This window comes from Microplitis mediator, chromosome 8, assembly GCF_029852145.1.
Source record: "Microplitis mediator isolate UGA2020A chromosome 8, iyMicMedi2.1, whole genome shotgun sequence".
Taxonomy (NCBI): domain Eukaryota; kingdom Metazoa; phylum Arthropoda; class Insecta; order Hymenoptera; family Braconidae; genus Microplitis; species Microplitis mediator.
In genome coordinates this window covers 1,369,875-1,397,358 of record NC_079976.1, presented here as the reverse complement: position 1 = coordinate 1,397,358, position 27,484 = coordinate 1,369,875, and the positions used below count along the sequence as shown (strand labels likewise).

Below are 27,484 nucleotides of genomic sequence, written 5' to 3'. Positions count from 1 at the left end.
GTGTAATTATTCGTAATATCATATTAAAAAAAATATAAATAAATACGTCAGTTTAAAACAAAATACCAGTAGCCCGACTCGGTTTTTTATTAGAATAATTAGTTGACTGATAAACTATTGTATCATTTAACCAGTAATAAATAAACAATATATGTCTTTGTTATAAATTTATTATATTTATTGACATAAAGTTTTATAGTGGACTAGGATAATAGAAGGGGGTCGCTGATGGTGCATTAAAACCTGCATTATCAATACAATCTATAACCGATATTGACTTTCTTCATTTAAAACAAAAAATAAAATGAAACTTTGTTTGTTTACTCGTAATCCAGTATTCACTTATTCACTAGCCACCTTCTTATTATTAATAATCATTATCAATTTTCAATTGACATTAAAGTAACAACTAATTAATCAAAAGAGCGCAGTTACAGGATTTAAATTAAAATTTATATTCACTTCCATTACTAGAATTCACTATTTCACTCTAATAAACTTTTATAAATTAAAAATTAAAATTAAAAGAGTTTCCTTTGCAAAATAATTATTTTTAATTTTATTTTAAATTTAAAGTTCCGTTAAATACATGTGTTTAAAAAAAGATCACAAACATTTATAGTACGAAGTTTTACATGAATTATCAAATCAAAAATTCAATCGGAATTGTATTGCACACTGATTTATTTAATTTGATTTGATTCCTTGTCATAATAATTGTAATATCTAATTTTGATATTTTAAATATTTTTCTTAGTTATAAGAAAGGATTATTTGATAATTATTTGTTGAATTATTGTGAATCACTGCTCAATGGCCACCAGGGCAATCATTGTGAAGCGGACTTCTTCTGGGTCACGAGCCATGTACTCGCCGCAAACTTTAGCAACGTTCTTCAGCAACTGTTCTTTGATGGTGGGGCCGTAGTTTATTGAAATTGATTTGCAGCCATTTGAATTATTTAATTATTCACTTTTCAATTTTTTTCTCGCCCCAAAAAATTTTTTCTTGCTCCGAAAAAATTTTTGTCTTTGATTTTTCATATGCGTAAAATTTCTTAATCCAAGTAAAAATTTTCTTGGGACACTACTTTATGATAATGAAAGTGATAGGGAACCGGAAATTTTATTATGAATGTTATGATCCTGAAGTTACCAGACAATTCATAATTTTCGTATTTTTTTTTTTTTTTTTTTTTTTTTTTTCCACAAATTAATTACAAAGAAAGAATAAAAAATTTAAGTCAAAATATGCACATGTAAGAAATTAAAAAAACTATAGGTGCAATTTCTTAAAATGTATTTTTTTATAATTTACTCTTTTTAAAAAAAATTCAAAAATTATTAGACGTCGACTACTTTCAGTATCACTGAATTTTTTAAGAAATAAATTGAAAATCAGCATAAACTGGTTTAAGAACTGTCTGATTTACTTTTTCAAGAGTGAACCATTTCCATAGTATACTGTAACTTTTACCATAAACTTTTCTCCATAATGAATGATTCAATACAAAATTTTTTAATACAAGTCGTTGGCTTCTTCTAAACAATTATTAGGATCCTTTTCAGGTGATTTTTGGCCTCTCTGTTTCATGTTAACTTCTGATTCGTCTTCATTACCTTACACCTGGTAAAAAAAATCATTATAATTTATTTATCTATAAAACAAGTGAATAAATTTATTGATCGAGTAAAGAAAAGTTTATTTTTTAAATATTCACAAAAAAAATTTTACAAGTTCTTGATATTTATGTTTTTTCTAATTTTTTCCTTGAATTTTTTGTTTTGTTGTCTACTCGATGATAATTAGAATAACAAACCACCGGAGATTCATTATTTTTCAAATAACAAATTGAAAAATTGATTTCTAAGAAATGGTTGCGAGTAACTTACCAAATTATGAATGAGTTTTTTAATTTATTTATTCATTGTCATAACGTAGCAGATTTCATTCTTCAACAGTTTGCACCTTTTTAAACTCTGAGTCAAGCGAAATGAAACTGATGACAGCTTAAAGATCATCGCTAATAATTATTAGCTCAATTATTTTAGCATGACTAATTACTGCTGAAACGTTGTTAAAAACATATTATTATATTTAATATTAATTTAACTAGCGTTGTAATTAATTTATGAATTATACTTTGTTAAGAAATACCAGAGTACGGATTTAAGTCATGTGTTGTCTTCAAGTAATCCACAGATTGTCAACTCAGTTTAATTAAATATGTACACTACCTTTCATCTTGCACTACCCAATAAATTGTTAATTAATCATTTCTGTAAAAAATAAAGACTTGATAAAAAAATATAATTTGGAGAACCCGATATATGTGTGTGTGTGTGTGTATATGTATATATACTGGAAATTTTTGTAATACTTACAGTAGCAGATTTGAAACAAGTTTATTTTTCTTTTATAAAAACAAATAGAATATTAATTTAAAAAATTTATTGCAAAAAGTATTTTTTTTTTTTTTCCATCACAAATAATATATTTTTAAAAATAAAAACTTTTATAATGTCAACTGCTTTCAGTATCATTTTGATCTGTTTCTGACACGAAGAAAATAAAGATAATGATCTTTCTTGCACTCACACAGTAAATGATGAGTTTCAACAATTACTTTGGCGACAATCAAAAGATTTTTGAAATTTGTAAGTAAGTGTCATTGACGAATGAAATGGAAAAAAAAATATTTATCATCACTCTCTATTGAATGTTGTGATAACAAATAATGTAGTAAAAACTATAATATGATTAATTATTTCGGATGATGGTGACGACATCTGTCGCTGTGAAATTTAAATAATGGTCAGTTCTGAGATTGCATCTGCTGATTGGCTTAATTTGAATAGCGCTAAGTGATAAATCTAATTACTGAGAATGTCAATTGAATATTTAATAATTATGATTATTATTATTTCTTTTTTTTGTTTTTTTTTTTTTTTAAATACGTTAACTATTATTTTGTTAGTAAGCAAAGACAAATTGGCGGTAACGTACAGATACATTTCTTCTCAACTTATTTAAAAAAAATTAATAAAAGTAAAATGATTATATATTGATAATATTACATGAGCGTTCGAGGTATGCACTTTAGGATTATCCAAATTTATTTAAATATATTTTCGATAAATTAAAATTATTTATTATTTTTTTATTGTAAGAAATAACAATGACTGATTGGATTGCTGCGTGCACAGTTCAGCGGCAGCCAATCAGTGAGCGTAATTTCGATTCGGGTGATTCCGACTTGGATTCAAAACTTCGGGTCTTGTCGTCCGTCCCTGTGGCGCTGCTCATTTCTCAACAAGTTGGCGTCCAGGCATCACTTCTCTCGTGTCCGCTCCTCTTATTTAATTTATTTATTTAATTTATTCGAGTCACTTGATAATAATTTTCTATTATAAAGTTTCACAAAGTCTTCTTTATCACGTGGTTATAAAAATTTTTTTAAAATAATTACTACTTATAAGCTAAAATCTATTAATTATACTCAGGCTGCTTGGTGCTGGGCAATGACAATTTTTTTTTATTGTATCATCGGGTAATTACAAAATATTCCGATTTTATTTTACTATTTAACTAATTATTTCAATAAGTCATCTTAAATTATTTAATTATCTATCATTTTAATTATTTAAATATCGCCATTGCAAGGTATTGGTCTAGATGCTGCTGAAGTATTTATTTAATGGAATTTAATTATGTTTCAGGTCTGGGGAGCTGAGATAATTTTTAAATGTACGTTGGAAATGAAGGTGCATCAATAAGACAATAGAGAAAAATATTGCAAAAAAAAAATAGCCGTTAGGAGCCAAAATTTCAAACTTTTATTTCTGGTACAGCAGCGCCGTAGTTTCGGAAGCCACCGTCAGTTTCGTGTTTGTGCGCAAGTGTGCGTTCAAACGAGGGTACCCGGCAATTCTCACAACTGTCATATCTACCGCTCAGCAAACATTCCTCGGGTAAGCTGCGTTATTCTATTTATTTATTCCACTTAGTAACAATTAGCTTCCTAACGTTTGAAAAATTAATTTGAGAAAATAAATGTAGTTAGGTTCTGGCAAATGATTCGGATAAATTTTTGTTAAGAGTAAAGTCATCAAGGAAAAAAATTATTCAGTGTAAATTATTATACTTTGTACTTTTTTTTTTTCAACAAAACAATTAGATTCATTAGAAAGAGTAATTAGAAAATATTAATCCAGAGATTTAAGTAAAATAATTAAATTAAGCAGATGATTTAAATTATTTTGCAGCGCTGGGGCTATCAATGAAAGTATTTTTTGGAGATCGAGATTAAAGATTCTGATGATAAAGCTTCAAACACTGGAAATAAAGATAACGTTCAACAAAAAAAGTTTCATTCTGAAAATGAATGAGCAGTGTCCCATTTTATTAAAGTCGTCATCAGCACTGCGTGACTGGAAGCAAGTGGCAGCCAAAGAAGTGATGATAATTGTGAAAACCGACATGTCTTGGTAAGCTTCTGTCATTTAATTATTTTGAACTATTTGACATTAAAACAAAAAGTGTAATCATCATTTACTGATAATTTTGTGTTGATTGTTCCAGTTGGTACCTGTATACTTTCGCTCAGAAGCGAACTCAGCAGTTTCAAGACAAAGAAGGCAGTGAATTAATAGAATGATCCTGATCTTCATTCTGACGGGCTAATTTCGGTTTCAGACAGCAGAGAATAACGTCCGCCGAGGTAATTTTCACAAATTTAACGAAAGATTTCACATGAAAATAATCTTGTGTTGTTTAATTAATTAATTTTTAATTTTTTTTTTTTCTGTTACAGAGATTGAAAGAATTGTCTGCTGGTCTGGATATTTCTCGGTGTGGTGAGTGATTATCTGCATGATGTTTTTTAAAATAGATTTATAATTATTTTCATTGATTTCTTTTGACTCGAGTCGGAGCCATGGGTGCTTATTATTTTTAAAACACATTCAATTTCAAATTTATCTTTCCAAAACTCGATCTCTCAATATAATCGTTGACAACATTGCAATTAAAATATGCCCAAAGACCTTAAAATTCTTTAGTAGGCAGGGGAACAGAGTCTTAGAATATTTCATAGGCAGAGATAATTCGGTATTTACTTTTATGTTAAATCTGGAAGAACTTGTTATGAAAAATCGACATACAGCTATTTGACTTTTGCGGTTTTTACAGCAAACTTCTCTTGAGATATCCTTTTAAATTTTTTGCGACAAATTTTCTTTAACTGAAAAACTAGATATATATTCACAACATCAACGAGAGTTGAATCGTCTGTAAAGATGGTAAAAATTCGGATCAGCTGATTCATCGCTTCTGCTTGAGCTCAGACCATTGATGAAATTTCTGGTATGTATTCTCTCATTCCGAAATTAAGAAAAGGGTGATTTCGTGAATGAAAATCTGTGATAATCATTTTTTTATATATATTTTACAGCTTCCTATTTTTCATAAATTAGAGAAACGGGACCAAACATTCCAATTTTCAAACAAAACAATTGTTTTTACGAGTAATAATACCACGGATCTAGTTAATAGAGCTCTATATCTCAAAACATGACAATGACATTGAAGTCTTTCTCAACGAAAATAAGGTGCATAATTAATTTTGTTTTTCTTTGTCATTAAAAATATTTAATTAATTCTAATTAATTAAATATTTTGGCTAATGAATGTAAATTCTTTTAAAAACATCCCTGATTAAAAAAAATGATTAAAAAGTATTTAAAATGATTTGTTTTTTAATCATTTTAAATACTTTTTAATCCTTCAAATCATTTCTAATCCTGTCTCTTATGGACATTTAACGTGTGAAATCATTTTTAATCATTTTTTTTAATCAGGGATTAATCTAATTAATTAAATCATCACATTACAGGTCTAGAGGACTGACATCATTTGTAAACATTGATTGAAGATGAAGACATAGAATTTTGAAAATTAATCCTGGACTGTCGGAGCTACAGAAAGTCTTTAAGGTGAGAAATTTCAAGTTCTTACGTTTCAAAGTTCTCAATATTATCGTTGTCTTCGTGACCATGTTAATTTGAAAAAAGCAAAAAAAAAAAAAAATTATCGTGATTTTTAATAAATTTTTTGTGAAAACTCTTTCAGTCGCTGCAAAGAATCCAGTCAGTAGGCTGTGTAAATATTAGAGTAGATATAAATATGATAAATAAGAGCAGTGATTTTATTCAATGGACTCAAAATATGTCCTGACTCGCTGGTTCCGGTTGCGGGAAGCAGAAAAATACGTCCGCCAAGGTAACTTATTTTAATTATCAATGACACCAAATAATTTATACAAGAATATATATTCTAGTTGATCAATAAATTTAATAATCGACTTTCCATTTTATTTTTTTTTTTACAGAAATTGAAAGAATTGTCTGCTGCTCTGGATGTTTCTCGGTGTGGTGAGTGATTTTTAGCATGAGATATTTTTCTTTATGCATCGAATATTATTATTCTTGTTGATTGCCTTCGAACTCGAGTCAAAAGATTTAGCTCTGATTGATTTATTAATAGTCATTGAATATTTTTAAAATGTGGGGGGTTATGTGAGAATGTCCTGAAGGCTTAAATAATATATATTACGACTGTAGACATTTTTGCCGCAATTTTTACGATCAATCCAGAGACACGACAGTCGCTTAGAGTGAGAGAAAACATTGTCTGAGTGAAACGCAATGTATGAAAGAGGGGGAAGTCATCAGAGTTAGATAGTCGCGGTGGAAGTAGTTCAGTGCTCGCCACGAGATGGCGGAAACCCTCAGCGGTGTCCCTTGTAAGATACAAAGTTCAGAAGTCTTATAGTCCATGACAGAGGCAGATTATTATCGCAAATTTTTCTCCTCTTCGACATATATTGAATTTTAATGTTGGAGAGATATTGGCTCTTGCGTTTGTGATGTATTCTACTCTTCATACAGTAGAAATTTATTAATTGCAAATGAAAATAATTTTCTCCTTTTCTGTTATGTCTTTTATATAATGATTGGTTTCAAAAGAGAAGACTAAAGACTTTGATAAATTTAAATTTGTTTAGTAGATTTCTCCACTTTCTTGGTGTAATTACTTACATCAACTTACCTGCTTCATCGGAAGCATTCTATTCTCTCGGTTAAAATTATTAGACGTCGACTAACTTCAGTGTCATGACCTGAACTGTATTTATTATCTCCAATTGATTTTTTTAACTTTAGGAAACTGATTGTTACAAAGTGGAATAAATAAATAAAATAACGCAGCTTACCCGAGGATTGTTTGTTGAGCGGTAGACAGTTGTGAGAATTGCCGGGTACCCGATCGTTTGAACGCACGCTTGCGCACAAACACGAAACTGACGGTGGCTTCCGAAACTACGGCGCTGCTGTACCAGAAATAAAAGTTTGAAATTTTTGCTCCTAACGGCTATTTTTTTTTGGCAGTAATAATTTTCTCTAGCAACTTATTGATGCACCTTCATTTCCAACGTACATTTAAAAATTATCTCAGCTCCCTAGACCTGAAACATAATTAAATTCCATTAAATAAATACTTCAGCAGCATCTAGACCAATACACTGCAATGGCGATATTTAAATAATTAAAATCGTTAAGCACCATCTGCCCACGCTTGATGGACGTCTCACCTTCTTTTTTGACAACGCTGTCGATGTGGGTAAATCCATCTTCGAATGTTTGAAAGATGGTTGTGAAATTACTGGAAAAGAAATTTCCTGGTCTGTTCAAAATATTGTTAAGCCTGCTTAGCATTCTGCTCTCCGTCTGAGCGATTTTTATTTGAGCAGCCCGCAACTCTTCTTTTAGTCGCTCAATTCCTTGATGCCTCGTTGGTTTTATATACACTAATTTTATTTATACTATATCACACTTAATAGTAAATCTTAACAACATATGTTCACAACTCTGTGAATATAAGTAATAGTAATCTCCAATAAAGTGGCAAACAAGGATTTAAGAAATAAAATAAATCTATGTCACTAGATTACTTATAAACAATATTATTATTTATTTATCACACACCAATTTACAAAAATGAACTGTATCGGAATATAATATGCTATTGAAAAAAAATGGCAGAATTTCATTTCTACTTAAAATTTTCTTACTCTAATGCAAAACTATTGAAAATTTCTTCTAGTAAATTTTCTATCTGAAAATACTTCTATTAAAAAATTCTAAATTTCAAAAATTTCTATTTTGTTTTACGACAATTCATTACAAAATTTTTCTTTTACCCAAGAAAACTTGAAATGATTCTATTTGTGATTTTTCCATTGGAAAAAATTTAAATCTCGAAAAATTCAATTAAAAATTATTTCAATTTATGAAAATTCTATTTTGAAGATTTTCTCCTTCACTTAAACAAATTGCGGGTTAAAATAAAAAAAATTATGAATTGAAATGTCATAAATAGAAAAACTAAAAAATTTAATATTTGGAGCTGAAATATTTTTCGATAGAAAAGTCGATAATTGAAGGATTTCAAGTTTCCTTGGCTGGAACAAAAATTTTCTATCAAATAACAATGAAGTCAAATAAAAATTTCATAAATTAAAAATTTTTGAATCGAATTTCCGAGTGAAAAAAATTTTTTCCCATAGAAATTTTCAATAGTTTTGTACTCGCGTAAAAAAATTCAAAGTAAGAAACATATTTCCATTAAAATAATTATTTTAAATAAAGATCTGAGTATTTTACAAGATTAGAAAAGATTCAACGCATCGTGGATCAAAATCTACATTTTAATTTAATTAATTACTTATTACTTTTTTTCTCACTGTTGGCACAGAAATTCTTAGTAGAAAAAAGTATTCTCTACATACTGTTTCACTAATTTTTAAATAACTTCTTACATTCTACGGTCCTCTATTAAAGTCGCGGTCAAATTAACAATTTACATATTTATTTTTCCTATAATTGCTTTTACTGCGAGTTTATATTTGCGCTCAAGTAATTAAACTTTTAAATAAAAATAAATAAAACTCATTGTTAATTTTTTTCGTGCGTTTATTTTAGAAAAATTTATTAACCCACGCATGAAATTGCGGTATTTTATTACTCTAATAATGTCTCTAAGTATAAACATGGAATGTTGACATTATTGTCAATAAATTTAATTATTTATTTATTATATATATTTTTTTATTTATCTGACAATAATGTATGATTATATCACAAGAAAGATCAAATATGTTCTGTACACATTATCTTGGAACATAGAAATGCTCTCAAGTTCATTTAAATTTATATTTTTCTTAAAAACTAAAACATGTTCTTAATAATAATATTAATTAATATATTTTTTATTTATTTATTTATACTTTTTTTTTATAATATCTAGTAATTAGTTACAAAGTTAGATATGTCTCAGGTTTACCCGATCTTGTACTTGATAACATTACAATGTGCAATTTATATTAATCAACACTCCGCTCAGGTAATTAATTATCAATGTTTATTTAAAACGCACATCGTTATGTGAATTATCGTTCCTTTAATTTCAAATTTACCGCCAAAAAAATTAATTATTTTCCGGGTTTATTTTCATTTTCCTGCTACGATTGGCACATAATTAATGGCAAGTTTTTTCTGCATTGGCACAACAATTCTCTGGATTTTAATCAATTTTTAACAATTAACTGAAAACGAGGTAAAATGGGTCTCAATAAAATTTCGTAATTTTTCCATCTCTCTATCTTAGAAAAAAAAATTATTTTATATAAACAAGACCCAGTTTTTAAATAAAATTTTTGATGGGCAAAATGGGCCATTGGAAAAAAATTAAAAAATCCAAAATTCCAAAATTTTTTCTATCTTCCATAAGTTTTAAAAAATACAACTGACCCATTTTTCCCTCAATTTTATTTTACATTAAATCTTACGGTGAATTCGCATTTTTTCTATTAATTAAAAATTTTAAGTAATTTTAATTATTTTTTTTATTGCATTGAATTTTTAAATAAATGATCTGAGCATTGCAGGCAAATTGTAAGTAATTAGCCTCTGACGGCTTTAATAAAAATTAAATTAATGAACCTTAAGCTCTAGTTTTTAAACTAAAGGAATTAGTTTTGAAAGGATTTCAAAATCAATTTTTTAAATGCAAATATCAGGAACGTATTGAAGTTTGTGTTTATACTTAAAATTGGAAGCGGTATCGAAGAATTACATAATAATAATAATAATTAATAATTAATAATATATACAATAAAAGTAAAAATATACAGTGCGTAGCTCATTAGAATTTAAAAAACGCTTTCGCGCCGTAAATATATAATATATAATTTTCCATAAGATTAGATTTTAAAATCGAATTGTTTTTTTTTACAAGATTGGTGTTACCTCGACCAGCCAACCTCTGATTTTAAAAAATATACAATTAGTGGTCCACTGAGAACTAGTCTTAGACTAGCGTACGGTTTTTATAGATTAATTGTAGGGCCAAGAGTGGCTGATTGACGTGACCACATTTGAGGTAGGCGGGTCTTCCGGGCGTCACTTTTTCATGTCGTTCATCAAGGATCCATCCTTGTTTTTGTTGTCCAGAGACGATTGCTGACTGCTCGTAACACCGCTTCCGTTCCCGGGATACATTTTTTCTAAGTGCGTCAGTGATTCCGATAAAAATTTCTGTAAAAATCATTTTTTTATCAGTCAGCTTCAAAAATTTTTGGCAATTTTATCCTCGTTTTTTTTTTGGCCGTAAAAAAAAATTTAGAAAACTTGACTGATTGCAGATCCATAATTTTTTTTTACAACCAAATTTTTATTTTTTTTTTTAAATAGAAAATTTACCTGTATTGCTGTCAATGCAGCGACAATAGCAGGACTACCAAAACCATGTGATATTAATGAGAAATTAGTCAAATGTCTTTGTATACTCGGGTCCAAAATATGTGCAGGTCGTGTATTACAAAGCGGCGATCTGTCTTGATTCAGCAGATCCATCAGCTCTTTGGTGATTTGTCTGTAAAAAAAACCAAAAATCAGGCAAATGATTCCTCCGATAAAAAAATAAATCCGGTTAAAGTACCGATTGATTGGAGTAATAATTAAGTAAATTGATTGATGAAGTAGTTAATGAACTAATTAAAACGTACTTGGTGGCATGAAGTAGCTCTTTTCTCCTGTACGAGTCCTGCGGTTCGCAGTGCTGCCGACTGAGGTATTCGGCAACTTGCTTTGCCGGGAACTCCGTCTCGCACACGTATCCAAAGTCTCTGGCAAGGTGAATAGCCTCACCTGCAACAAAAAAACGTCCCACTTTCAGTCCTCAGTATCTCCTCATGCTCATGCTCGCACACATTCACACATCTCACAAATCTTTTCTCTTTTTTATTCTCATTTTTTATTTTATTTTGCTTTTTACGTCCATTCACCTTCTTCCTCATTCTCTCTCTTGTCCCCTCGTAATTTTGCTCAATATTATTATATATAAATATATAAATATATATAGTTTTTAAAATTAATCTTAGCGTTAATTCGGACTCTAAACATCCTTACGTTAAAAATAATAAATAAAATGTCAGTGAAATATTTCTTGTCCGCAACAACAACTCGATCAAGTGAAAAATATTTTTTTTTTTTTTTTTATAAAATGAAATAATTGCCGACATAAAAATGTTAAAACAATTTTCATCGATTTAACGTGTTTTTATTTAACAAAACCTGTGTACGCAGACCAGTGACACGTGTCGTGTCACCCAAGACGTGACACGATAATAACCCACTAGATTTTATTCTTGTTAGCAAGAAAAATAAAAAAATTGCACAAGATCCGTTTAAAAATTTTTTGCCCATAAAAAAAAAAAATGCATAATCTTAATTTCGCCGCGTCCCGATAAAATTATCATTTAATCTAGAGTGATAAAGTTACGAATTTTTTTAGTCCTTTCGCGTTACACATGATTACAGTAAGAGAGTTAACGAATGTGAAAGTGCAAGATTTATACGACGGTTACTCGTTGACAACAATCTTGTTGAGAATCCGGTAACGAGGTCTTATTTTCGAGGCTCTGACACACTCGTGATGAGGATTCATTGTCGACCCACCTATTATAACTATATACCACGTCCTCCTCATGTGAATTTATATTGTAGCGTTTTTCGTCCTTTCCTTCTTCTATTCGTTGTCTCTCGGCCTCCGATACTTTCGATTTAATTCACCGTTCACTTGATTATTTTTTATCTAATTATTTTACTTTTTTTTCATATCTTTATACATAGAGATTTATTTATTGCGGTATTATGAGAACTGGGAATATGTAAGATTTATATATATATATATATATATATATATATACAAATAGTCGAAATACCTATGGAGTTTCATCATTATCGTGAGGAGGATAATGGAGCAGCGTTTGCGGTCGAGTGAACGTGATTGATCTTAGAATAGATACTTTAATATACAAGTATATCTATATATATTATACTAAAGAGTATATTTTAGATACTGATCATTTAATGTCGCACTGGGGTGTAAATCTGTATTTACTACACCTGTTATATCTTTTATCTCGATCTTATCACCTCTAATTTCAATAAATATATAAAAATTGATTTTTCAAAATCAATACCCTGAAGATTTTTTTTGTTACTGGATTTTTATTTCTGCTGACCATTGGCTGAGGATCAAAATTTTAGTACTCGGGACCAGCTTGCCCATACTTTTTTTCGAGACGTAAAAATATATGAAAAATTTTTTTTGTGAGAAAAATGGTCTCATTTTACCCCACCCTAATTATTTTAAACGGAGAAAAAATTGTATCCAAACTTTTGGTTACAAAAAAAAAAATTGAGAATTTGATTAATCAAAAATTAATAACCGAGTGAATTGGCCTAAAAATATATGAGATATTTTGAGTGGACGGACTGAATCGATCCAGGACCTTTGGCACCGGGTAAGTGTTGTCTCGATTGCGGAGCGTAATGTAGAATGGAAAAGAGACTTTCAAAGAGCGAGGGGGCAAGGGGGGCATGTAATGGAAGAGGCGGTTCCCACACTTTCGCAACGCCGTTAGGGATTCTCTTTCTTTATTCATCTCACCGACACCGAGAGCTGGACCGCAAGTGCGTCACGTAAGAGCGTGGGCACTGAGCACACTGTCCAGCTTCTTTTCTAAACTCTTTTGCCCTCAGCTTAGTCCCGTAATTTTTTTTCCAAATTAAATGCATCTTTACACCTCATTCGCGCTCCAGAAATCATTGCCAGCCTTTTCCCTTCTGTCCCTTTGCTTTTATCTATTCATTGATTTATTTTTCTGCCATTGCGGCCAGTAAACTCTAGCGTATATTAATTGTAGATAAGCCCGATGGTGAGAATGCTAAACTGAAGCATGTGGGCGATGGAACACAAGAGAAATCAGACAATTTATTTAAATATTTATTTTATCCCAGCGAATTCTAATCGGCGCTAAATGAGTTATTTATACACAGAAAAAAAGAATTTCTGGGCGCAATTTTTTTGTATTATAAATTGAACACAAAAATTTTCTTGGGACGAGAAAAAATTTATTGACTCAAAAAGTTTTTTTTTGCTCTGAGAAAATCCATTCTCGCCGTAAGAAAATTTGTTTTCAATTCATAATGCAAAAAATTTCTTGGGCTGGGAAAAATTTTCTTAGGGCGAGTAAAAAATTCTTGTACCAAGAAATCCTTTTTTTCTGTGTACTCTTCTGAGTCATCAAATATTTCAAATCACTCAGTCATCAAAAATAAATCACCATAGGGCCAAATGGGTCAGCAATTTTTCTTCAACTCTGAATTTAAAAAAATTCTATTTTTTGTAAAAAAAAATTGCCGACTTTTTGATAGAAAATTTTTAATTGCCCAACTTGCCCCAAGTTTTAATAAAAATTTAACGAGGTCTCTTTAGTCGCTTTTTTAAAAAAATTATTTAAAAAATTGGGTAAATTATTGATTAGACGGCAGAATAGGGAACTGATTTGAAGTTGATAAATTTTGAGTGGTCGCTCCCTTGAACCGGGGAATGTACACACATGCAAGCCAGTGTAGGTAATGTAGGCAATGCATTACAATATATAGTACATACAAGAGGCACGGTTCGTTAAAGCAAAGGTTAAATACGGTGTTTTATGTGTAGGGTAATGCTCGTAAATTATAATCAACGTCTTCACCAGCACACTCTGACAAACTTCGACGATGTCGTTAAAACATTGTCTTTAAGAGTGGCAGGTTTAGGGCTGATGATGAATACGCTCTTATCTCTTCTTTATTATCCTTTCTTATTCATCTTCTTTAGTCGTAACTTGTATGTACATTTACTGACGTACATTATATATTATACAATACACTAGGCGGAGAGCTCGCGATTAACAGTCATCCAGGCGAATAAAAAAAAGACCCACTTGTATCGGGCTCTGACTCTTACTCTGGGCTTTGACGTCTCAATCTACCGTCGATATAAACATGACGACGATTGATATATATGGTTTTTTTTAGTTTCTTTCATGTACAATAGACTTTTAGTCCGTTTTTAACGTCGGTCAGTGCTCAGATACGGGAGCTTACGTCTGTCTGTAAGATTGACTCAACATAATTTTCTATGTTTTTTGTGTTTATTTGGGTGAACTTTACCCTCAGACAAACCTGATTAACATATTTTTTAGATTTTAGTTTTAATTGGCTTAAAAAAAATTTTGGTCGTAAATTTCGCTTATGCCGTAAGATGGATCTTCTGTCAAGTCCTGATTTTCTATCGATTCATTTTTTAAAATCAATTTGACTTTTACTTGTTTATAAATTTTTGTAATACACCAGTCATTAACTTTAGAATTTGTAATTATCTCATTTTTTATGCCGTAAGATGGAATGAAGTTTCGAAAATTAATTTTATAAATTTTTAACGACTTGAAACTGTCTAGATTTCATTCATACTTCCTGTAGCTCTTATCAATTAAACTTTGAATTTTTTCTGCCGTAAGATGGAATGAAGTTTCAAAAATTAATTTTACTAATTTTTAAAGACTTGAAACTGTCTAGTTTTCATTCATACTTCCCGTAGCTCTTATCAATTAATCTTTGAATTTTCTTCTGCCGTAAGACGGAATGAAGTTTCAAAAATTAATTTTATAAATTTTTAAAGACTTGAAACTGTCTAGCTTTCACTCATACTTCCTGTAGCTCTTATCAATTAATCTTTGAATTTTCTTCTGCCGTAAGATGGAATGAAGTTTCAAAAATTAATTTTACAAATTTTTAAAGACTTGAAACTGTCTAGTTTTCATTCATACTTCCCGTAGCTCTTATCAATTAAACTTTAAACTTTTTCTGCCGTAAGATGGAATGAAGTTTCAAAATTTTTTCAAAAGTTTCCAACCTCCATATGGTCGATGAGCTTTAAGAATTTTTAATAATTTCGCGACATAACTCATTCAATCAATCATTTGTCTAGTACCGCCGTCAGATGGAAGCCCAACCATCGCAAACATGCAATTTTGGTCTTTTCCAAAAATAAAAAAATAAAAATACCAAATTACCTTCAACCAGTGACGTAAGTAGAGTAACATTAGCAGCCTTCCTCCTGCCAGCAGGTAAATTGAGTCCAATTTTTTCCAGCTTTTCCCTCAGTAATCGGCCTCCATTTTTCGATTTAGCTCTGCAAAAATCCCCGACAATATTAATATCCCATTTAAACAAATCGAGCCATTAAATTTAATCTTTCATCACTCATTTACTTTCTCACGAGATAATTTCCATTCACATAAAATAAATAACAAATAAAATAATTTTTCAAAGTACAAAAAAAAATATATTTCGCGATGAATTGACAAAAGCGAGCTATTAATCACCTACAATAACTCATAATATAACTCGTCATAATTGTAATTAGCATATTCTATTGCCGTCGTGTCAATAATGTAACTATTGAGCAAGCTCGCCCGTCATCATACTCTTTCTCACTGGTACAGATTTCATGTACTGACTCTCATCATCCAATTGAATTCACATATTTTTTACCGATCCATCATCGTCATAACGGTTTTCGAAATCATTCATTTTTTTTTTATTTTATCTTTCTCACAAAATAAAAAAAAAAAAATTACTCACATTTTAAATAATTAAATATATATTATATAACTTGTTTTTTATATTTAATATTCATAAGGAAAATTTATTTCAGTATAATGATTAAAAATAAAAAATGATAAAAAATAACCGGACGTGATGCGAAGGATGCTTGACTCATTACGTTGGCTTGTCTTGAGAAATGATATCCTCCTGTCTATGCTCTTTTACCGTCGCTTGCTGTACCATCGTCTTTATAAACTAAAACCCGTCGACTATAGTCTCTTATATATATATAATATAACTATTACTATTATTACGTCCTACAGTAAGGATGGTGACGATGAGGACCCTCTTTTCTCACCACCGATCTCCTGATTACTCGACTACCAGACAGAGACTACTAGTCTTCGTCATATAATTCAAAAATAAATTTATCGTGATCGTTAAATGTCTACAGCAGAGTCGGCCATATTTTTTTATTTTTATAATGACCAAAAAAAAAGAAAATTTATTAAGACATCGAATTTTTTTTTACGTAATTTACTAGGGAGCAATTTAATCAGTCGGTTGTATTGAGAAAAAAATTAATTTTATGAGGATAATTTTAGCTCGCGGGTCCGATTGACACTAGATTATGTGATAAAATTTACATTTGAGAGTGTGAGCATGAAAAAATTTGTTGTAAAGATAAAATTTATGTTGGGACGGACAAAGTGCCGGTTACTTCCAAGGAGGAAGACGGAGCTACGGGGTACTGGGAAATTATTTATCAAGGCATGATAATATAAAGGATTGCGTAATAGATAGTTTTGAAGCTGGTGGATCTGATAAAGGAACAAAAGTATCTGGGAAGTTATTAATCGGGGATGTGCTGGTGTCGGTGTTGTTTTCCATGGGCTAGTCGATAAGAGGTTACAAAAACTCGGGATATTAATTTACCGTTAGAGTTAACCGTTATCTTACGCGGGGGCATTTTTATCTAGTTTTATTGTTTTGGAGCAAAAAATTTTAATATTGTATTTATTACATATTTTGAATTATTGAGGCTTTTTAAAAAAAAATTATTTGGAAAAAGGGACAAAATGGACTTGGAAAATTCACATAATTTATTTCCACTTTTTTGACTAAATTATTATGAGCTAGTCATCAATAAAATTCATGTGGGGTAAAATGGGCCCTCCGAAATAATTAAAAAAAAATTTTCCAAACTTTTTTTCACAAGCAAAATTTTAAAAAAATATTTGAGTAAAATTTTAATTAAATTGTCAAAAAAAAAAAAAAAAAAAATATTGATTTTAAATTTAAGCATTAGAAGTGACCCAATTTACCCCATATAAGTTTTTACCCAAAATTTAAAAAAATAATTTGAATTATTCATTTTCCCGCCTTTTCTCTAAAGTATTTTCTTTTGAAAATTTAATCAAATTGCTAATGGATAAAAAGAATAAATTTATGTAAGAGATTGTAAAATTTTTAATTGTTTTCGAAAAAACATAAACATGCAGTATTAAGTATACAACTTATTTGACAGGGCAAAATTTAAATAAGTATATGACAAGATACTGTTATATTTTATATACATACATGAATGAATATAAAGATTGTAAATAATTATTGGTGAAGCTGCGTATGAATGAGAGAATGATAGAAAAAGAGAGAGAGTCATTAGCATGGGGTCAGTGTGTCTCGGTGAGATAGGTGGACATTGGTGATGGTGCAGGTGTGTGAGAATCAGCAGATTATTTTTCATAAACGTGACGTCGAAATAAACATTGTGGATTTAACAATCTCTACTCTCTCTTTACTCGTCGAGGATGAGGATGGAGATGAGGATGGAGATCTGAAGGACTATAAAGCTGTGTGATGATGGCCTCACCTTCTTAGAACACCGCCTAGGAGACTCGCGTTTAGACACTCGGGTGGTGAGAGTCGTCTTTGAACCTCGGCGACCGTGACCTTATATTTGCTTGTGCTGCTTAGTAATGATAGTCTTCCTGGTACTGAGCAGAATACATCCACTGGCTGGGCATTGCCTGATAGCATTGCTTTTTCACCTCTGTCTGATTGTTTTATATCTGTAATATATATAACATGTTTATTAATTAAGGTTTTTTTTTTTTTATTTTTTTTCGATCAATAGTTTTTTTTTTTTTTAAATATATATGGCAGAAGTTTGTCAAGGAAAAAATTTTGTTATGAAGAGCAAAGGGGGCGAAATGGGCCTAGGAATAAAATGGATCGTATAAATTTTTTAATGAATTTAAAATACCAGGGTCATAGGTAGCGGCAATTTTTTTGGAAAAATTATTAAGGGGAAAAAGGGATTGGGGTAATTTGAGCCATGCGAAATATGTGACAAAAATTTTTATGTAATTTTTGGAGTAAAATTTTAAAAAAGTCACTTATTGGTTCATTTTACCACATATAAAAAATTTTTGTTTATGACAATCATATTATCAATTACTTGCATACTGATAATTAGAGTCTATTTAGATAAAAAAAATTTTTAAGTTGGTCCATATTTTTATTTGGAAGCTGAGTCTTGACACCCAATTTTTATTTAGGGACGAAAAATTCGCATTATGAAATTTTTCTTGAGATGCCCATTTTACCCTCGTATTTTACCAAGAAATTCTCAGATTTTGGTTCCACAAAAAAAATTTATGAAAATTGTATTTAATTTGCATGAGCAAGCAGATTTAAAAATATGTTTTTGAGGATGAAAAATTTAATTTTCCCATTTAAAAATAAAATATAAAATTGTATGTGCACTGAAAACAAAGTTATTGCATCCATTGGAATGCTTAATAATATCAGCTACAAGGTATAAACCCATCCCAAGGGTGAGTCGGTTATACAAAACGGTCAAGGCATATTGCCGCGTATTATCCTATGAAAACATGCTCAGTTCACCGAAGATGCGAAACTTTATCCTCCAATACTTTACCGCCGGGGGCTCGATAAAATCATTTTCTTTGCTTGACTTATTAGAAATTCACTTAAAAATTAAACAAAATAACCCAACTATCAATTGCTTACTAAACATACTTGCAAATTACTCAACAGCAAATATAAATTTTTTTTAAATTATTGGCGCGAATTTTAAATTCTTCCCAGAGTTCGCGGGTCCCGATGACCGATCGGATAAAGCCCTCGGTCATTAAGTTCAGATATAAATTTTATTATATTTATATTTTATATACTTTCGCAATAATATTTAGCACACCGCGCATAATAATAATAAATATATTTAATACCCGTAAGGCTTTCGATACCTCGGGCAAGCACGCGCACGTTTTCTTTCCGCCCTTTTTTATTTATATATTTTATTTCAATTATATAAATTATATAAATCAACTATCTGCGCTACATTTAATTAACGATTAGATGCATTCACTCCACAATATATATCATATAATATATAATATATAATTTATAAAATTAATTACACGTGTCAAATATTTTAAAATTAAATTAAATTAAAAGCTTATTATTTATTACCGAGTTATAAATAATTTACAGCAAAAATTTTTAAATTTACGATACTGTAAAAAAAAAAATAGTCGATTGAATTTTTTAAAGACAATAAAGTAAAAAAAATTTAAATAATGACATGTTTAGAGTTGACGTGTAATTTATAATAAATTTTTTATTAACTTTTGAACTTTAAAAAAAAAAAAATATGTTTTCAATTTAAAAAGACTAGAGTTTTGATAATCTGTCGACATATTTATTGAACATTTAGCTTGATGCTCGATAACAAATGATTGCAGGAGTTTATTATGACATGACCCGTTAAACTTTCACGAGCCATAGAAATATGTGTATGATAAAAACTCTCATACATTCTCTTAAATATTTTTTTTATTATATTTGCTGGAATGTTTTCCATCGCTGCGTGACCAGCAGTATCGGAGGAATCGGGATCTAAGTCGAGTGAATCTAATCTTAAATAATAATTATCGTGCCGAGTAATTGAGAGATCGCGACGTGAGTTCTCTGAAAAAAAATCTAATAAAATTAAAACTAATAGCCGTTGACTTTTTGGGCCCGAGGCGAGACGGCGAGGGATTCAGACGGTGAAAAGTTTTAACTGAAAAGTCGGAACTGTAAGCAAGGGTGCAAAGTCACACCCTACATGATGATGACCGACCAATCCAAGTTCTGCGACATAAGTGAACCCGTGACGATTGGTTTTGCTTCCGGCGGCGTTGATTACCTAGGAAATTGTGCGTGTGCACGCGCCCAAAAGCTCACGGAAATAGAGACAAGTCTCTACACGACGTCTTTTACCATTTTGTCAACTCCAAATTCAATAAAACGCCTGGCGATTCCATTTTGTCGAGCTCAACCTCTCTAATTTCTCTCTATACATTCAATTTTCACATCTGCGCGGAGAAAAAATATTTTGTACTAACGTTTAATTATTAAATTTTGAGCTTAAATTACACGGATAATTTTTTTGCTAAAATTCGGCCGAAAAGTTTTCGATGCAAAGATATCTCGCCGGCATGTAAAGTTATAAATTTTACCATGTACAGAAAAAAGGATTTTCTTCCCGGGTCAAAATATCTAGCCTCAATCTAGCCTCATCGAACCAAAGTAAGCCTCAATCCAGCTTCACTGAGCAAACAAAGCATTTTGAGCCTCAAATAATACTAATCGAATTTAAATTACATATAGTCGAGTACACGGAAAAAAATTTTTTGTGACCACAAGAAAAGATAACTTACGGTACTTACGGTAACAAAATTCTGCTTTAATATATGGATAACGAAGCATTCGTTGGGATTACAATGTTTTTGTAATGCTAGCAAATTCTTTGTTGGGCCAGAGAATTGTTTGTAACTGTAACAAAACTGTTTGGTTCCAAAAAAAAAAATCGGTCTATCGGTTGATCCTGCGGGCCAGCCCCAAAACTTCCCGCTGTTTTCGAGCTCGCTGAGCTCGAAAACATTATTGTGAATATATTTTCGAGCTCTTCGAGCTCGCAAATACTTTTGTATGCCATTGTTTTGTAAAAAACCATTTTTTAGCATTTCTTTCTTCCACGATATCTCGCGAACGAATCAACCGATTTTGATGGTTGAGGTGGCAATCGACGCGTTTTATCAAGTTCTAAAGCTGGTCGAATTTTGAAATTGATTTACTCAGCCGTTTTTGAGAAATTTCAAAAAAACCAAGGAAAAAATTTTTTTTGAATTCTTTCGTCAACGGTTTCTCTTGAACGAATGAACCGATTTTGATGGTTGAGGTGGCATTCGACGCGGCTTATAGAGTTTTAGAGCTGATTAGATTTTGGAATCAATCCATCGAGCAAATTGGAAGTTATCCAAATAAAACATTTTTGAAAAAATTTTATTTTTGAAATATCTCTGAACGCACCCTACCGATTAAGTTCAAATTTCTACGGCCTCAAGACATTAACAAGCCGCGTCGAATGACACCTCAACGATCAAAATCGGTTCATCCGTTCAAGAGTTATGAATATTTACATACATACATACGTACGTACGTACACACATACATACACTCGGACATCATCGTGAAATTAGTCAGGATAGCTTCCTAGGACCTCGAAACGTCGACATCTGATGGAAATTCGATTTTCGTAAATCGGACCGAAACCAATAACTTCCCGAATTTTTGAAAATTTACAATTTTCTTAGCGGGAAGTTAAAAAAGTGATTTGTTAAAGTAACAGAATGAATTTGTAGCATTAACAAAAATTTTTGTAATCATAAGCTAAGATTACTTACGGTAGCAAATTCCGGCTTTAAAATACGACGATATTATTATAATAAACATCATGTGTTCTCATAACAAATCGATTTCTTAATTACGACACAAATTCACTTGTTCACAAATTGATTTGTTACCATAAGCTAATCATGTTTGTCATTATAACAAAATCTTTCGTTATCCCGTCTTTTGTTATCAGGAGGAAATTTGTTTTTTTTCGTGAAGCCTCAATCCAGCCTCACTGAGCAAAGAAAGCATTTTGAGTCTCAAATGAGGTTAAAAAAGCCTCAATGAGCCTCAAAGAATGCTCAAAGTGCCTCAAATAATACTAATCGAATTCAAATTACATATAGTCGAGTAGTAGGTTCAATTGAGGCTCATCAAGGCTCGTTGAGGCTTTTTGAACATCATTTGAGGCTCAAAATGCTTTCTTTACTCATTGAGGCTTACTTGGGTTCGATGAGGCTAGATTGATGCCAGATATTTTGACCCGGGTTGTCTGAGCTCTATGTACCTCTGACAAAAATTTGAATTATGAAAAAAAATATAACAATTTAAAGTCGTTCAAAATAAAATTTATTATGTGAATAATTAATTATGAATGTCATAATGAACAAGATCGTGATTATTTTTATCAATATTATCAATTATTTCTTGTGTAATAAAATCCAGTACATAAATATTTAATGCTAACAAGCAAGTAGTTTGATTGGAATTACCAATTCTATAATTTATCGGTTCTATACATTTATTATTGGCATTATTATAGCGACCACTAAATTTAGTTACGTCTCGTGTATTATAATTTTGATCAAAAACGTAAATTCCCATATCATAAACAAAACATGAATTCATATAGAAATGACAATTTGTCTGAAGTTTCGAGTACTGCGCATATTTATAATCAACTTTATTAAAAATTTCATCAGCTTGATTGTGTATTCTTATATCATTTGAAAACAGGCACTGAGATCTAAGCCAATAAGCACATTGACGAAAAAAAATGTCGTTTGTCGCCAGTAATATTTTACTACGATGCTGTCGTAGACTATCAGTAAGTGCCCAATTTTTGACCATACGCCAGCCACCAACACTGTGTCTATATTGATCTATTTTAATGCATGCATCGTTCTTCTTATTATAATCAATATCTCCAGTGTCGCCATGATCATAATTCATTATTAAAATCACAAATTCCCGTGGATAAAAATGGAGAAATTGTTCTATTTCGAAGAGAACATTGAACAGAGTGCGATTTAAATCCACTCCACGTGAATAAAGTCTGAAGTGATTGTCTTGTAAACGGACTGTAACGTCTAGAACACGGACCCCGTGTCTCAATTGATCAGCGACATTTAAATCTTGCGATTTGATAACTGAATCTGTTGATGAGTAGGTCATAGACTGATGAGTACCGACTAAAGACAGTTGTCCTAGTCGACGAGCGTTTGGTAAATTTGATAGTATGTCCGGACGTTCTTCGTAATCTTTGTACGTATACTCGGGACACTTTGATTTCGATGAACTACCACAAGATTCCACTTTATTTATATTTATAATGATTATTATTAACAGTTTATAATAATACATGAATATTTTACCCATGTTGGAATAATTTGACGATAGAAGTAAATATATAAATTTTGAACACGTATGTCCGTAGTGTAATAACAACTTATGTTAAGTGTAAAAATAATAATTGTTTCAGTTCTAACAATACATTTATAACAGCAATTATATTTTTTTAATGATTATATTTTTGAAATACTGCTAGAATTTAAAAAGATAAGGAAGTTTTATTTTTGAAGTTTTATTTTGATCGCGGGCTTAACAAATAATTTTTCTTCGTTTCATATTATTAGTCCTTAATGGCTTAGTAATCATATAATTTTAATTGCCCCTCGTTAAAACATAAAAATAAATGAGGGACAAAATGGACCGTTTGAAAAAATAAAAACTTTTGGAAAATTCAAAAATAGACAGCTCAAGTTCATTATCACTTTTATTTTGTAAATTTAATTTATTTTTTTTATTGAACTATTAAATTATTAATTTTAGTTTAACTTTTTTTTTTCAATCAGTTTTTTTTTATTAAAAATTTTTTGAAGATCCCGCGTTTTTTTTTACTATGACTAGTGCTGCTGCCAATAATTGGTGGAAAAAAATAAAAGTAAATAATAATAGTAGTAAAATTAAAATGGCAACTAAATTTTTTGTGAATTAACCGTTTCTAACTTTATATTAACTACAAATAAATCAGAAAAGAAGTAGAAATGTTCAAACGTGAGTCAGTTACTTGAAAATTTTCTATCCTCCATAAAGTAACAGCCCGGGTCAAAAATAAAACTTGATTCAGGCTCGCTTCACCTTATTTTCTTTTGAAGTGATCGACTTTTTCGACTTAAATTAAATTTTTTTCAACTTTTTGAACTTTTTTCATCTTAGTTTCAACTTATTTCAACTTATTCATATTTTTTGATCTTAGTTTGAACTTATTCGCCTTTGCTTCGAGCACGATAGTCATCCACCTTACTTTTGACTTGCCAAACCAAGTCGAAAAAAAGTTATTTATTCGCCTTACTTCCGCCTTTATATATACAAATTATTTCACCTTAGTTTTGACTTTTTCGTCTTATAATTTAAGTCGAATGAGTCTACATCAAGTCAGTTTCGACTTGATTTAGACTTTATCGCCTTATATTTTAAGTCGAATAAGTCTAAGCCAAGTCAATTTCGACTTGATTTCAACTTTTTCGTCTTAAATCGTGACTAAGTAAGCCAGTTAAGTCTAAACCAAGGCGAAAACTCGATGTATTTCATATCTTCGTAAAAAAAAGTCGAGTTTGACTTGTGAAAAACGGCTCCCAATTTCGACTTGGTAAACCAAGTCTAAATCAAGTTTTATTTTTGACCCGGGAGCGCTTCCGCCCTTAAGGTGTGCAAAATTTACTGAAAATTGCAGTGGCCAACTTGCCCGTTCTTTGCTTTTTCAAACCACACTTAGTAATTTTTAAGCACAAAGTTGACGTCTCATTTCGGCCCAGTCTCCTCTTTTGTAGTAAAGAGATAAATCTTCTCACGAATCTATCGATCATTTCCAACGAGAGTCGAAGCACGAGTTTAAATAATTTCTTTAATATCAATTTAAAAATAATTTACCCGCTAATACGTTAATGCAATAAATATATACAACTTAGATGTATATCGTTATTTACGTAAGCAACAGATCCACGTCCTTGATGTAATGGGTGAGTGATCTTTAACGATCACGCTACAATCCGCGGTCTTTTCTTTCATTTAAACTCTTGTAAACTTAAATCACGTCTGCAAATGCTATTATTATTATGATCATCATCATACCCATGACTCAAAGAGTAAATACATGATGAATATTAATAAAAGTATAATCGCATCTCATAATAATATCTCAATAAATCATCCCAGTTATTAAAAACTTAGCTGATAATTATAAACTTTTATTTTTTATAAATGAAAACCTCAAAGACTCAGTCAGTCGGACTCGTTTTATCGTCTGTTAGCGAATAATTATTAATTAAGTAATTAAAGTAATAAATAATGCTGTGCGATAGTAATGAGGGGAGAGACGGGAGTGAGGTTAGAAAAGGGAGGGGGTAAAAAAATGAAAGTGACGGTCTAAATAAAAATAATTTAGTAGACGGTAAGTAAGTAGTAAGTAACGAGGCATATAATAACCCTCGATGACATTTTAACAAACAGCCATCTGTATGTAATACCCCTGTGGTGAAGGACCACCCCAAAAACTACTACCCGGCGTGTAAATTATAATAACAATAACGAAACTCGATACGCCCGCGGGCACGAAATTTTTTCTTTATTTTTTTCACACCTCGAATACCTCGTGTCTACTCGAGACTGTGACTATACTGGTAATTCTATAGCATTTCTCCCTTATTACCATTGTCGAGGTACACACCCCGACACAATGAGAATTGTGCCAGAAAGCATGTGATTCTATTGTCACTAAAAAATCCGAGTCTTTAACGTCTTCTATTAGACGAAATTATCTAAATTTTGAAGACTCAAGTGAGAGTTTGTCATTTGCTGTTGAGAGTGAGTCGGACTTTATTTTTTTCTTCGTTAGATTACAGAAATTTTTGGTTTGTTTGAGGTCATGGGGGGAAATAAAAACCGTTGTGGGCTAATAAGCGGGTAATCTAGGGACTTTGTGTGTGGCCGGTGTTTATATACTGGGTTTTATTACAAATTTTGTTTCCCTAGTTTTTTTAGTGTAACCCGATGCCACTGGTAATGTTTGTGTTACACTCGTATTTGCTGTTAGATGTAACTTAGGCCAAGTTTAAAATTTTTCTGAATGATTTTGGCGATAAATCAGCCGCGAAATTTGAAAATATAATGATTATGATTATTGAGATTTTTTGATAAAAAGATATTTGAAAATTTACCAAGGAAAATTTTTCTTAGATCGCGACGCGTAACCACAAGGGGCTGGGTTCGATTCCCGGTCTCGGACAATTTAGATAATTTATTTTTTAAAAACAATATTTTTTCCACTCTGTTTATTAGGATTTTATACCTGGGTAAAAATTTTTGGTCGAAAATACTCCGAAATAATAATAATAACTTTGGCCGAATTTACGAAACCATATAAATTTATTCAAAGAGATCTAATTTTGGTCGACTTCACACTAAAGCTGTAAAATTTTTTTGCAAGAAGCCGAAATTTGACCGAAAAGATGCCGAAAATTTACTATTCTTAATAAACAGACCGAAAATTGTCTGAAAAAATGAGTCGGCCGGATGTCCGTTAAATTTCAGCGATTTTCAGGTCCAATTATCAGCCAAATTTCGGCCTGTATAATTTTGAGCCTTATGTTCAGTACCTAGGCCTTTTCTCAGCCGGAAAAAAAATTTATGACTTTTTTGGCTTGAAACCTTCAACCCCAAAATTTCAAGTTAAAAAAAAAGCCCGAATTCGTGACTAGAAAAAAATATTTTATGAAAATAATTTCCATATCAGGCGTCAAGCCTCAAGTCACCTAGATTTTTATATATAGTTATAGTTACAAATATAAAATTAACTTTCATTTGTATTGCGTAAATATCTGAGGTAAAACCCATCTTGTGTCTTACTCTTATTTCAAATTCGATCGACTCTGTTACAAACTGCTATCAGCTCAACTGCTGGCAATTCAAACCAACACACTACTCGATATTACTGAGCCAATATATATATCGACGTGAATTTAAACCAGTTGCCCGATTATGTATTCCAGTCGCGTACAAATTATACTTATACGCCGGTTAGATACATAAATATATATATAATAGATTACATACAGTAACCGTACACTATTTTCCAGCTTTTATTTTTATGTTTATCAGCCGCATTAAATATAATTGTCTTACTCTTTAGCCGATCCAATTTTATAACTGCCCTTTAAGTCTTTAGTAATTTATAATATCAGTAATTTTACTTTAAAAAATTGGAAATATTTCTATCAACAACAAAAAATGTTCTTAATTACTCACTTTTCAGAAGAGGTAAATCATTCATGAATCCTCCGTCATCGACGTTAGTGTTCTGCAATTTAAAAAAAAATTATTTTCAATAATTATACAATTGATTCTTTATTACTTATTATTGTGATTATAATGACTATTGGTTTTTGTTATTGGAGCTTATA

At 30.7% G+C, this 27,484-nt stretch overlaps 1 protein-coding gene and 1 long non-coding RNA gene across 10 annotated transcripts in view; both read right to left on the bottom strand.

Moving 5' to 3' along the window:
- Positions 1–169: 169 nt before the first annotated feature.
- On the bottom strand, positions 170–2,739 carry LOC130673446 (uncharacterized). 2 transcript variants are annotated; one of them, XR_008990887.1, is made up of 4 exons: positions 2,385–2,739; positions 2,143–2,279; positions 1,893–2,063; positions 170–1,626 (listed from the first exon to the last, which is right to left on the bottom strand). It is a non-coding gene; the product is annotated as an uncharacterized LOC130673446 (long non-coding RNA). The 2 variants fall into 2 exon arrangements; XR_008990886.1 differs by having other exon boundaries at positions 173–1,626; positions 1,893–2,066; positions 2,385–2,736.
- Positions 2,740–9,309: 6,570 nt separating this feature from the next.
- The window catches only part of LOC130673163 (transcription factor AP-2-epsilon), an 87,766-nt gene continuing 69,591 nt past the window's right edge, over positions 9,310–27,484 (bottom strand). For all 8 annotated transcript variants that reach the window (XM_057478101.1, XM_057478104.1, XM_057478102.1 and 5 more), the window contains 6 exons: positions 27,330–27,381; positions 17,932–18,130; positions 15,524–15,642; positions 11,123–11,264; positions 10,818–10,989; positions 9,310–10,652 (listed from right to left, as the gene is read on the bottom strand). In XM_057478101.1, coding sequence (XP_057334084.1) covers positions 10,518–10,652; positions 10,818–10,989; positions 11,123–11,264; positions 15,524–15,642; positions 17,932–18,130; positions 27,330–27,381 — 819 coding nt within the window. In that variant the 3' untranslated portion in view covers positions 9,310–10,517. The remainder of the gene's footprint in view (positions 10,653–10,817; positions 10,990–11,122; positions 11,265–15,523; positions 15,643–17,931; positions 18,131–27,329; positions 27,382–27,484) is intronic.